The sequence below is a fragment of the Hyperolius riggenbachi genome, chromosome 4, assembly GCF_040937935.1.
Source record: "Hyperolius riggenbachi isolate aHypRig1 chromosome 4, aHypRig1.pri, whole genome shotgun sequence".
NCBI lineage: Eukaryota > Metazoa > Chordata > Amphibia > Anura > Hyperoliidae > Hyperolius > Hyperolius riggenbachi.
In genome coordinates this window covers 166,186,773-166,199,235 of record NC_090649.1, presented here as the reverse complement: position 1 = coordinate 166,199,235, position 12,463 = coordinate 166,186,773, and the positions used below count along the sequence as shown (strand labels likewise).

Below are 12,463 nucleotides of genomic sequence, written 5' to 3'. Positions count from 1 at the left end.
ACCCTGGTTATGCAAAGAGGAGGGTGAAAACCATGCACTGAAATGCTCATAGGCTTGAAGGAGTGTTTATGTATCTTTGTATGTGTCACAGTGGTGCAACTAAATATTTTGAATTTAAAAAAAAAATGTTTGGTTTGGGTCCGCTTTAAACACATTCCGTTTAGCAGAACTTAAAAGGATGAATACTGACAGAATGAATGGGACACAGTATCTGTTATCACTAGGCTGGCCTCTGCGTACGTTTCGCAATCTACAGTTAGAAGTTTGAAAATGCAACAAATGTAAGAAAAACTGGATTTAGTCAGTAGGGAAGAGCTGTAACCACTCAAGAGTGTGTTTTTATTACTTGACCAGCAGGGGTCATATTAAAGTCACCAGGGCCGGTTCAAGTAACAATGGGGCCCTAGTGCAAGATTAGCCTGGGGGCCCCCCGACACCCCCCCCCCCCCCCCCCCCCGACCAAAAAGCGTCATTAGAGGCCCTTTGTTGCAGCTAAATTTCCCTCCTGGGTCCTTGAGCTGGCTGCTGACCCTCCCCCAATCACCTCCCAACTTAACAGACTCTGCAGAGTCCCTGGGGAGCAACAGTTAAGATGGGGAGGGACAACTTGGGGGCCCCTACAGGCTCTGGGGCCCTGGGGCAACTGCCTATTTTTTTCTATGGTAGCTCCGGCCCTGAAAGTCACAGTGGTTCATAAAGGTCCAGGGAGAGAAAGCAGGGAAAAATCTTCCCAGTGAGGACACAGGCTTAAAGCGGACCTGAACTCAGAACTTCCGCTCTGCTGTAAAAAATACACAACAGAATAATAAACCTTAAAGAGCCCAAGGTGGGCTCATAAAATAAAAAAAAAAAAGTAGGCTACCTGATCCACTCTGGAGCCCCCTGGATCAGGTAGCCTACGTGCGCCGCGCTGGCCCACTTTCACTTCTGTGACCTCTTGGTCACGACGCTGGAATGAGAGACTCATTCACAGACTGCAGGGAGGTGGGGAAACGGCAGGGGGCGCAGCCAGGGAGAGAGAGCTGCCTAAAGCCAGCTCTGGAAACTCTGTAGGAACGCTTTTGAACAGGGAATACCTTTCCCGTGTTTACCTTTGAGATGGCAACAATGTTAATCTCAGGAGTCATAGCGCGGAGGTGGGGGCTGGAGCGTGGCATTGGGGGGGTCAGACAGCGGCGGTGGGGGACACAGAGGCATGTCATGAGGCAGAGAGCATGCCTGTGTCCCATCTGCCCCCCCCCCCCCCCCCAGAACCACCTTGGGTTCTCTTTGTTACAGCTGATACAAATCCTGCAAGTGTGTCTTCTTCCTGGTTTCATGGAAGCAGACATATTGTTAATATCCTGGGTCTACAAATTAGTTGCTCTGCCATGATGCCAGAGAAGATTTGAGCTGGCACAGCTGAGAGATCAAATTATAGTGGCGATTACTCACAGAAGAGGGGGAATGAAGAAAGGCTAAACTCCCTAAATACGGTACATACAGGGCACATTTCTCTATGTTTTCCTTCTGTCCTGTGCAAAAGTTCAGGCCCACTTTAAAGTACAGAAGCAAAAAAAAAAAAAGTCCTCACTCCTCTTCAATAATAAAAAGGTTTTACAGGTAACATAAAATAGTTTACAGGATATTTCTTATACTACACACAATCAAGACAAGAGAATGTAACAAGGTAATATTTCTTAAACATCACTAAAAATATGACCTTACAGATCAGCCTGGAGTACTGTCCTGAATCATACCAAAATACTACTGAAATGAAATGAACAGCCAGCGTCTGGCCAGCACACCAGGCTATAATGCTTCACATGTGGCCTCTGATGTAGATTATGGATGCCCAGAATATATCCTTTACAGACTGAAGTGAAAAAAACAACTTCATACAGCCGAGACTCCGCTTTAAAGCAGTACAGATATTTAAAACACTGGAGCTTTGATCTAAAAAAATATATAAGATTGGAAGCAATAAATAGATGAAACAGATGGCCCAGAATTGGCTAGTTTGTCGCTCTGAGCTTTTTATTTACCGCTAAACCAGCCTTAAATGAAACACAAAGCACCTGGATTATTCCCGCTCTCCATCAATGCAGAGAATCTCCAAGATGAAAAAAAAAAATAAATGACAACATTAATATTGCACTTTTCTCCTGGCGGACTCAAAGTGTCAGAGCTGCAGCCACTAGGGTGCGCTCTATAGGCAGTAGCAGTGTTAGGGAGACTTGCCTAAGGTCTCCTGCACAATAGATGCTGGCTTACTGACCAGGCAGAGCCAAGATTCGAACCCAGGTCTCCTGTGTCAGAGGCAGAGTGCTTAACCAATACACTACCCAGCCACAGCAACAGACAGCCAAACTATTTACAATACATGTGTCTTGGTAGAGGACAAAATCTCTCACACATTCAATCTTGATAGCCAATACTACATGTATATTTGTAACATTTAGAAAAGTTCCCCAAGTTCCCAGTACTTTATCTGTGTCACACAGAGGACCATTAATAAGTGCTACGCTGTTCTGGCAGGCCCCGTGCATAGAGGAAATGGTGGGGTAGCATGTGAGTGAGGACTGGAGGAGGGTCAGGCGCCATCAATTAAGAAGAGCAAGGCCTCTGGGAGGCTGAACCACATGCTTGACCAGCAGTTCAGCGTCCCGTCTGAAGCCCACGAGCGCCATTCGGGTGCAATAAAAATGCAGCCAAATGGTAGCGTTTTTAACATGACGTGTGTCAGTGGTAGCGTTATGGCTTGGTTCACACACAGATCTGTACATTTCCAGTCCTATCAGTTTTTTTTATCAGTTTTCCATGAGTGGACCAGAAATGTATACCTTATATGTGTGAACACATCCATAGAAACACATACAAACTGATGCCAACCGTCAGAAATTGACAGGACACCTTTTTCTGTGTGAACCAAGTCTACCTGGCTGCAGAAAACTGCAACATGTCTCAACTGAGCATGCCTGCGGACACACTCCCCGATGTGACTCCATGGGGGAGTTTACCTGTCCACCAGGAGAATCCAGCGCTAACAAGTGCCCCACCAGTACAAGAGAGCAACTAGCAGGCAGTGCATTCACTACTGGTTTCAGCTGCCCATACGAAAGAGCCCCGAGCAATAGACAGCACTGCAGCAAAAGAAAGAGGAGTCCCATGTGTACAAGGCTTGAAGGACACCTGTAATGAGAGCTTCCCCAAGAGCATGCGCAGTGAAGTAATTCAGTGGCTGGCTGTATTTCACAATCCTCCGATTGCACTCCAATGACGGCAGAATTAGGACACAGCGAGCAGCCGCCCGCACACGAAGCGAGAGCTCGCATAGCTCTATGAACTGTAGCGTGGCCCGCAGTATTAGGACCAAGAGAAGGATGGTACCTCATCCAGTGACTGGGGCAGACAGGCGGAGCCAACGGGGAGAATTGCAGAGCAACAGAGGACAGCATCAGAACAGACACTGCTATAAGGGTCTTCTCTGCCTCCACTTCTTTGCAACAGGTTTAAACAAAAAAAACAAAAACAAAAAAACTTAAGTGCCTCTTTAAACAATACCAGTTGCTGATCCTCTGCCTCCAATACTTTTAGCCATAGACCTTGAACAAGCATGCAGCAGATCAGGTGTTTCTGACATTGTCAGATCTGACAAGATTATCTGCATGCTTGTTTCTGGTTTTATTCAGACACTACTGCAGCTAAATAGATGAGCAGGGCTGCCAGGCATCTGGTATTGTTTAACAGGAAAAAATATGGCAGCCTCCATAACCCTCTCATTACAGTTATCCTTTAAGGTTATAGACATGCATACACATGCACAGCTGCAGCTATTAAGTGGATATGCTGCCAAATACCTCACACTAGTGGCAGGTATGTCTCACAACTCTTTCCATGTAAGCTATACGCATTGGACAAACGTGTCTAATAAAAGTTGCATTGAATTAGCTCGCTCAGAAAAGCCACAGCAAAAAACCCTGACTGCAGACATCTACCTGTCTATCAATATAAACACATAATACCAGACAGGTGGCACTGTCTACCCTCTACTAGATTCTTCTCTACAGCTGCCAGTACTTACACTGAACACTGTTGGCTTGCAGATAACATTCAGGTAGAGGATTCTATCTAAATACTTTGGTATTAAAACCGATAAACTCACAATGAAAAATGACAAAAGGAAAAATAAGTAAATCTGTAAGCAGTTTGAGGATAATCAGTTTTACAGCTATGTGCGTTTCTCTAAAAACAGCAGCAAGACAAATGGATAAACCCATAGAATGCCTCCTACGAATAACAATACATTCTGTAGTCTTCAGAGGAGTGCTCTATATCTACAGGTCAAGATGTCTTCTTCATTTTCAAGGACAGGTCTGAGGAGCAGAAAATGCTGGAAAAGCAGCTCTGGAGAATGCCCATCACTGCATACTGAAGACAGCCCACACAATATACTGCAAGCCAAATGGCATACAGCACTCATGGTGCACTATACACAGGCCCACTGATAAAAATGGTCAGCAAGCAAATACCGGTACTAGTGCATCTCAATACATGATAATAGAATCAAAAAGTGAAACTCATAACACAGGTTCATTACAACAGAGATATAAATGTATATATATATATATATATATATATATATATATATATATATATATATATATATATATATATATATATATTTATTTTTCTGCTGTGTATAAACTGCATGTTTTTTTACTGTACCATCACTGACTATGGCCTCAATTCACTAAGATCATGCTGGAGATAATAAGGCAAGAGAAAACTTACCTCCACACAGTAAGAGAGTTATCTTATCTCTTCATTCCTTACGTTACCTCTTCTGTAGTTAATTTACCTCCTCTGTAGTTAATTTCACACGCAGTTAATGAACAGCCTGTCTTTAACTCTGGAGTTATTTTAAGGATTAAAGAGTTAACTTAAAGACAGAAGAGTTAACTTTAGGTTTGCCTGAGGTAAAATGGTTCCTGAATACTACATGCCTTATCACCATGGTAACAACTCTAGAAGAGTTATTAAAGACAGGAGATAAGCTTAGTGAATTGAGGCCTATGTGCCAAAAACAATTCCAGGTACAACTCTTGTTGTACTTGGCAAAATAAACGTATTCTGTATTTATTCCTTTACATGTTGCAGATTATGGATCAATATTTCAGACTGCTTTTGGAGTCAGTGCTTCAAGAGCAACAATAAACAGATGTGTCTGGGGCATCAGCTACAACCCATATATGTTTCATTACTTGTGTCAAGCCACTCCTGAACCAAAAAGATGTCAGAAGCGTATTACCTGGGCTAAGGAGAAAATGGACTGGACTGCTGCTCAGTGGTACAAAGCTCTCTTTTCAGATAAAAGTACATTTTGCATTTAATTTGGAAGTCAAGATCCTAAAGTTTGCAGGTAGAGCGGACAGGCACAGAATACACATTGCATGAGGTCCAGTGTGAGGTTTCCACTGTCAGTGAGGATTTGGGGAGTCATGTCATCCGCTGGTGTTGGTCCACTATGTTTTATCAAGTCCAAAGCTAGCATGGCCATCTACCAGGAAATGTTAGAGCACTTCATGCCTCCACTGGATGACAAGCTTTATGTTAATGCTGATTTCATTTTCCAGGAGGACTTGGCACCTGTCCACAATGTCAAAAGCACAGATACCTACTTTAATTGTCATGGTATCACTGTGCTTGATTTACCAGAAGACTTGACTGACCTAACCTAGGGAATCTATTGAGTATTGTCAAGAAGAGAGACACCAGAGCCAAACATGCAGACAAGTTGAAGGCTGCACACCTTAGCAGTATTGTAGGTGGATCACCTTCATACCATGCTGTATTTATGCAGTAATTCATGCAAAAGGAGCCCCAACCAAATATTGTGTAAAATACATCACTGTGTGTAATGAATCAATATTATATACGAGATTCACTTTTTGAACCTAATTTTTGAAAAAATTTAACTTTTTGATGATATTCTAATTTATTGACATGCACTAGAAGTTCTTTCCTAAAGTCAGCATGTGACTATGCTACAGCAGTAAAACTCTTCATGGTAAAGGCTTACCATAGCAACAAAAGCCTAATCCCGACATGTATTACATGGTGTAGCATTGCAGTTAGAGAACTCGGGAAGCTGAATTTCTTGATCATGTAAATTGAAATAAAGTGGATCTCTCACACAACAGGGCAATATATTTGGAGAAAAAAAGACTCAAAGGCCTTTATTCAATTAACTTTTTCTCTTAAATTTTATCCTAGGAGATATTTTTTTCATCTTCTGTTCAAAATAACCTTTCAGCACTCTGTAACTGAACCTTTCAGCATTCTGTAACTGAAAAGGTACCAAAAAGTAGATGAAAAAGTACTGCCAAAATATTTTCTAGCTTGCCGTCGGCTTAAAGGGCAGTTTATGGATAAGATTGAAAATATCACCTAAGGGAAAACTTAGGAGTAAAAAGTGAATTCGATCAGAGACACACACACACACACACACACACACACACACGGAGGATCACCATGAAATGGGTTCTAACAGAAAGGCCAAGTTGCCATTTCAACTAATGTGATAAGTTGCGATCGACAAACCCACTGCATGCTGCATTTTCTGTGCGGGCCCTTTCCCACTGGGGCAGTGCGTCAAATTGACGCACTGCTACCATGGTCCAGTGCAAATCTATGAGGGGAAAACCACATTACCAGCATCGCAGTGTGGCCCACTAGAAGTCCTCAATCTGACGTGGTTCCAAACTACATTACCGTGGAGCTTCTGCAGCGATCTGTGTAATCCCGGAAGTCATGTTAGTCAATGGCGATGCAGGGATTTTTCAACTCTTTCCAACGCGATGTTGCGGCGTGCATGTGCGGAAGTGTATTTTTTACAATACAATTACGAGCACATGATCGCTTAGCCGGCAGGAAGTGAGTGTCACTTCCTGCTGGCCAGATGCCAGAAGGGTAATACAGCATAGCAACACGTTATTCCCCAAAGGCCTGTTTCTGGAGGTGCGATCGGCCTGCTACTTCATTTCTGCCAAATTCAGTACAACTCAATGGACCTTGCAAACAAATCAAACATTGCACTGAAAAATAGCATAGTTTGTTTGCTATGAAGGAAGGGGGGAGGGGGGGACACAACATAGCAGCTTCTGCCAGGCAGGGATAGGATGGGAGTAATGTGCTTAGTTGAGATGATCCAGTACTAGACTTTTCAGCAATGCTGTGGGACGGCTGTGCACACACGAATTTCTTGGCAGAGGCTGCCCCGATTGGCCACAAAAACTCTAGTGTGTGTACTAGCCCAAGTCTGCAGATGGTACGCTGGAAATCAACTCCAGCCAACCTACTGTATGAAGTTTAATCCCTTGATACTGCAAATCAATGTCTACTAAATTAGTATCTTGTTTGGTGTGCAATTTAATTATCAGGTAAGCTTACATGCCTCTTTGATGATCACCCAGGAACAATCAGTTGGGTTTTTGGTTGAAAGAGATCTTTTGTGCAGCAAATGTTTAGCCAAAAGAGTCCATTTTGTCCATGTCAGCCAACCAAAGTATAATGTCTATGGGTGCCTTCACATTAGAGTGACCATACATAGTTTACCTGCAGGGAACTGTACACTGAAGAAATTCCACCATCTTCTGACCATGCTGCTTAGATGCATAATAGAAATCCAGCCCATCTAGAAAACATAAGAAATATTTACCAGTGTTCGTCGCTTGAAATTTTTACTGCAAATTCAGCTGGAAAGCAAACATCTCCAAGTGTGCAAAGTCCTACAACGCTGAATTGGCCCAACTGCAGATGACAATACACAGTTCAACCAAAACGTTATTTTACGCTACCGACTATATAGAAAAATCTAATTAATCATTATCAACCAAGAAAAATTGATGAATTGCTTTAAATTTTTTCAATAATTCTCAGCTGTAATAGAACATTCTGATCATTTTTAATGAAAAATTAGACAGGGCATAGTTTGATTTGATTTTTTCAAACAACCCTATCGAAGTAATTGGCTGGATTTAAAAGATCTAAATAAATTTTAAACCGCAAACAAGAAAAAAAAATTGCATGGTGTAGGAACACCTTAAAGAATGGCCCAGAAGGTGGACAATACCGAAATCAAGCCATTTAAAGAGACAAAATATCATTAATATTGATTTATAAACGCACCAACATATTTCATGGAACAGTTCAGGGTAAGAACCAAACATAGGGTACATAATATGTACAATGGTATACACAAAATATTAGCATTGGTACAGAATATAGAATTGATAGGTATAGTAATTACAGTGACAAACATGATGAATAAAACTTTCAAGACACAGAAGGGTGAGAACACAATATGAATACCTAAAGGTACAGTAGAGTCCCTGTTAAAAGGAACTCGGGCTTCCGGCAGTCTCAACTAACTGGCATGCCATAGTGGGGGGAATGGAGGGTTTCCTACCGCAGTTAGAGTACTGCAAAGCGGTATCAACTTACGATTGCTCTGGGTGCTTGTCTTCACTCCTGTTGCTCCCAGAGGCTTTTAGCAGTCCTCGTATGGCTCCCTGACATGTCACCTGAACCGCATCGGGTCACGTTACTCATTGGGGCTGTGCACAGATGACACTGCAAAGCCTCTGGGTGCTATAGGAGGAGTAGACCGCCACCCAGAGCATTCAAAAGTCTAGTACCAGCATCATCATTTCAGGAGGTAAGTCCACCTGTACTCCTCCTTTTTAGTTGTTTTTAGATCATTTTAACCTGCCTGGCGCCTCTGTCCAAATTTGCACAGTATATAGTCCACCTTGGGTGGAGGGGACTGTCCCCTTCTTTCTATCTACAGAGAGCGACTTCTTAAACCTGAGTGGGGTCAGGTTCTAATGCTCCCCACCTGCATTTCAAGTGGTTGCCTATGTGGTAACCCGTGTTTGTGAGTATATCCACATCTGTTAATTATTTCGCCAACAATTGTTAGACTTACTGCACTATATTGGGCTCTCGGTTTTTCTTTTTGTTTCAAGTGCATCATCAAGAAGTACTCCAGTTTCCTCTTTTACCAACTACGAGTTTAACGCATGCTGGTTTATGAAACGGAAGCCTAAGTAGCATTTATTATACACAGAATGCAGTGTGGTATGTAAATAAATCATGTAAAGGAAAGGTTTAATTATATTACTTATATTGGAAAATTGTACAAGTTATTCAAAAATGGCATAAGTCAAGATGAAGAATATCTATATTAAACAGATTGATTGAAGATTAGGTAGAAGGTTGAATGTATTCTGTAAAACATTACTACCCATCATATATTTTTGTAGACAGTTGGACCTTAAAAATACCCCTCCAAATTCTGGAAAAAACGCACAGCTCATTGAGAAGCCCCCCCCTCAGCCACCAATTCTCAGGTCCAGTCATAGCAAGTGCTAGAACAGTGAGAGGCTGCAGATAGTACCCATAGCTCAACTCTACAGGCACTAGGTGTAGTCCCCGCATCGTCACTGGAGCTCTGTAATAGCAGCTTTGGTCAAGATACTGAATGATATCTGATGAACGTTACAATCTCAGGAGTAGCACAGGGAAGCAGAAAATACAAATATGACTGTCTGCACCTGGACAGGTATACAGTATATGAACTACTGGCACACTCCCCAAAGTGTGCTCTGAGTGGGATGTATAGGTTCGCTTTTGGTCCTTTAAAGAGAACACTAACCTATTCATACCAGTAACTATACACCCCTTACCATGGATTTCTTTAACACGTAGGGTGTTCTGATGAAGTCTGTGTTTCAGAATGATTTGCTCTAAATAGTAGAAAGTCTTCTTATGAAGGACCTGAAAAAGACCAATATGTTGAAAAAGTAGCCAAACAACTGCTCATTCAATAACCGTACACAACAAAGCAGTAATTAAAAATTTATTTACCTCAGGCAACCAATCTAGACCCAGATTTAATCAATCAGTCTGACTTGATGTGGAACTGAACATTTATTGTTTACAGTGCATATTCAGTTTGAGAATTTGAGACTAGGGCACAGATGCTGGGAGGGGGAAAATGGTCACATTAAATGTTATAAAGCAGGGGTCAGGAACCTTTTTGTCTGAGAGAGCCATAAACACCACATTTTAAAATGTAATTCCATGAGAGCCATACAATAGGTTTCAAACTGGGACAGTAGGGTTCACATCTCTGTTGCCATGGAAAGGTTTATACAGTTCATCCGCCAGGCAGTGGAAGTGTCAGACACGTCTTCAGCTTCTCATGGGATTCAGCAACAACCGCAAATTCCCTGAGAGCCAGACAGGAGAAATACAGACTAAAAGCTTGTACAATTAGCTAGCTGATTTGGGGGTTGATTCACTTTGTAGGATGAGATCCCCGCACTTTTATTGGCCCAATAGACTGCCTTTCACTTGACAGGCAGCTTATTGGGCCAAAATGCGGGGATTTCGTCCTACAAAGTCAGTGGCCCTGACACGGTCCAGAGTGGGACGATTGGAGCAGCTGTTCCTTTTGGGGTAGCGCAAGTTAGTAGTGCATGCTACAGCAGTAGCATGCCTACTTTGAAAATTTTATTTGCGCTGCCACACTAAGCTGTGTTGCTTGAGCAGTGTAGCTTAGTAAATCAACCGCTACTGATTTGTATGCGAGCCAGATGCAGCCATCAACATATCTAGTCCCCGAGCCATAGGTTCCCTACCCCTGTTATAAAGCTTTTCTTCTTGGCTTGCCCCCTCATCTCCACACTGCTGCAGGAGTGCCTGGGATTTGGCAGCCTTAAACCTGAGGCTGGGGAAGATTTGGAGGAGCATTTACCTTAGCAGCCTGCTCCACACTGATATCTCTGGAAAGGACAGCAGGAGTAACAATACTACAGTGGAAGGTAGTAAAAGACATTCCCATCATAAAGACTATAGTCAAGTCTATGATGATGTCAATATACTACATGCAGGATTCAATGTGGTTAAACAATGGAAAATAAAATGCTTTCATTTTGAATTAGAATCAGTATAGAACTAGTTTGTATTTAAAGATAACTGACTGCAATCTTTAGTTTGTGTAATAAGTAGTTATGGGGGTGGGGTTGGGAATCATCTTCCCCTTGAGGGTTATGGGCATAAGTAATGACGGGTTATGGGCACCCAGTAATAACCCAGCAGTGCATAAAACCAACTACAGCCATAAATAGTTGTGTGTACACTTTCACTTTAAAAGCAATGTTCTCCCCAGGCTCTTTTAGCCAGGTGGCTAATTTTGGTGAGCATCCAGCTGTCATCGGCTCGCCTCCTCATTTTCCCCCTATGCTGTAAGCAAAGTTGCGCCAGCTCTGCATTTCCCCTTGCACTCCACCCGTCTACTTTTTCATGTCACCCGGTTGTTTAAAAAAGAAAAAAAAAAAAAAAAGACATTGAAAACTAACTGACAAATACTTTTATTCAGCTCCCACCCAAAAAAAAAAAAAAAAGAGTGTAATAAATTCAACTTTTTGTTTCAACCTTTTCGTATAGCTTTTTTCATTACTGCTTACAAGACGTTTTTAGTTTTGTTTACTTATTTCTTTATGAAAAGGAAATGTTATGTAAATATGGCAATGAAAAATTGCAGAAAAGCACACTGGCTCCACAAGTCAGAGACATTTACCTTTTGACGGATTTGGACCACAGCCTTCCAGTAATCTTTAGCTTCCACTCTATGGCAATCATCACACATCTGTGACTGAACCACATAGTCTACTATAAAGACCTGCTGAAGAATCGCCCCATTCATCACCTGTTGGAGAGAAATAATGTTTTCACACAACCCACGCTCTGGAAAATGTTCTCCAGGCATGCTGTTATAACACAAGCATGGCAAGCCGCAGGTTCACAATTGCACACGCCACCACCATTCAAATCTGACAGAGCTAAGAAACAGGACCTATTATTCTCAGGAACCACTTGCAAGTCAATTATCCTCACACCTGCACATGCAAAGCTACCTACCTCTTTCTGTATTGTCAGCTTCACTTTAAGTCTCTTTGAGTGAGGCTCAGTCCAGACAAAGCCAGCATCTATCAGCCGCACCTGGGCGCAAAAAAATACCGGTGTGTAATTACATCATACGAGGTACATTCACAATTGCATCAAAATCAACTAATTGCAAACCCAAATCAACCACTGCATCATTATATAGATCAATCATACACATTATATATATACATACATAAATGTACCGAGATTAAATAGTCAAGATAGCATTTTTTTGCCCACCGCTGATGGACACCTGGCTTTTTAGTTAGATAGATCTGGTGGAGGATAGCAACCACTGGGTCCCTCGACTCTTTCCAGGCCCTAGGTGACTGCCTAGAGGATGATCCAGCTCTGTGTATATACAGTATATATTTTTTTCATATATTCATACTTACATGTGTTTTTCCAATATGTTGGCAAGGCTGACCACAAATAAAGTACTTGTATAATTGATATTACCTTCATTTTA

General features: G+C 42.1%; 1 protein-coding gene across 3 annotated transcripts in view; it reads right to left on the bottom strand.

Moving 5' to 3' along the window:
* NMD3 (NMD3 ribosome export adaptor) overlaps nucleotides 1–12,463 on the bottom strand; it is a 93,671-nt gene that overhangs the window by 56,604 nt on the left and 24,604 nt on the right. For all 3 annotated transcript variants that reach the window (XM_068279282.1, XM_068279283.1, XM_068279284.1), the window contains 4 exons: nucleotides 11,968–12,048; nucleotides 11,627–11,755; nucleotides 9,729–9,819; nucleotides 7,597–7,675 (listed from right to left, as the gene is read on the bottom strand). In XM_068279282.1, coding sequence (XP_068135383.1) covers nucleotides 7,597–7,675; nucleotides 9,729–9,819; nucleotides 11,627–11,755; nucleotides 11,968–12,048 — 380 coding nt within the window. The remainder of the gene's footprint in view (nucleotides 1–7,596; nucleotides 7,676–9,728; nucleotides 9,820–11,626; nucleotides 11,756–11,967; nucleotides 12,049–12,463) is intronic.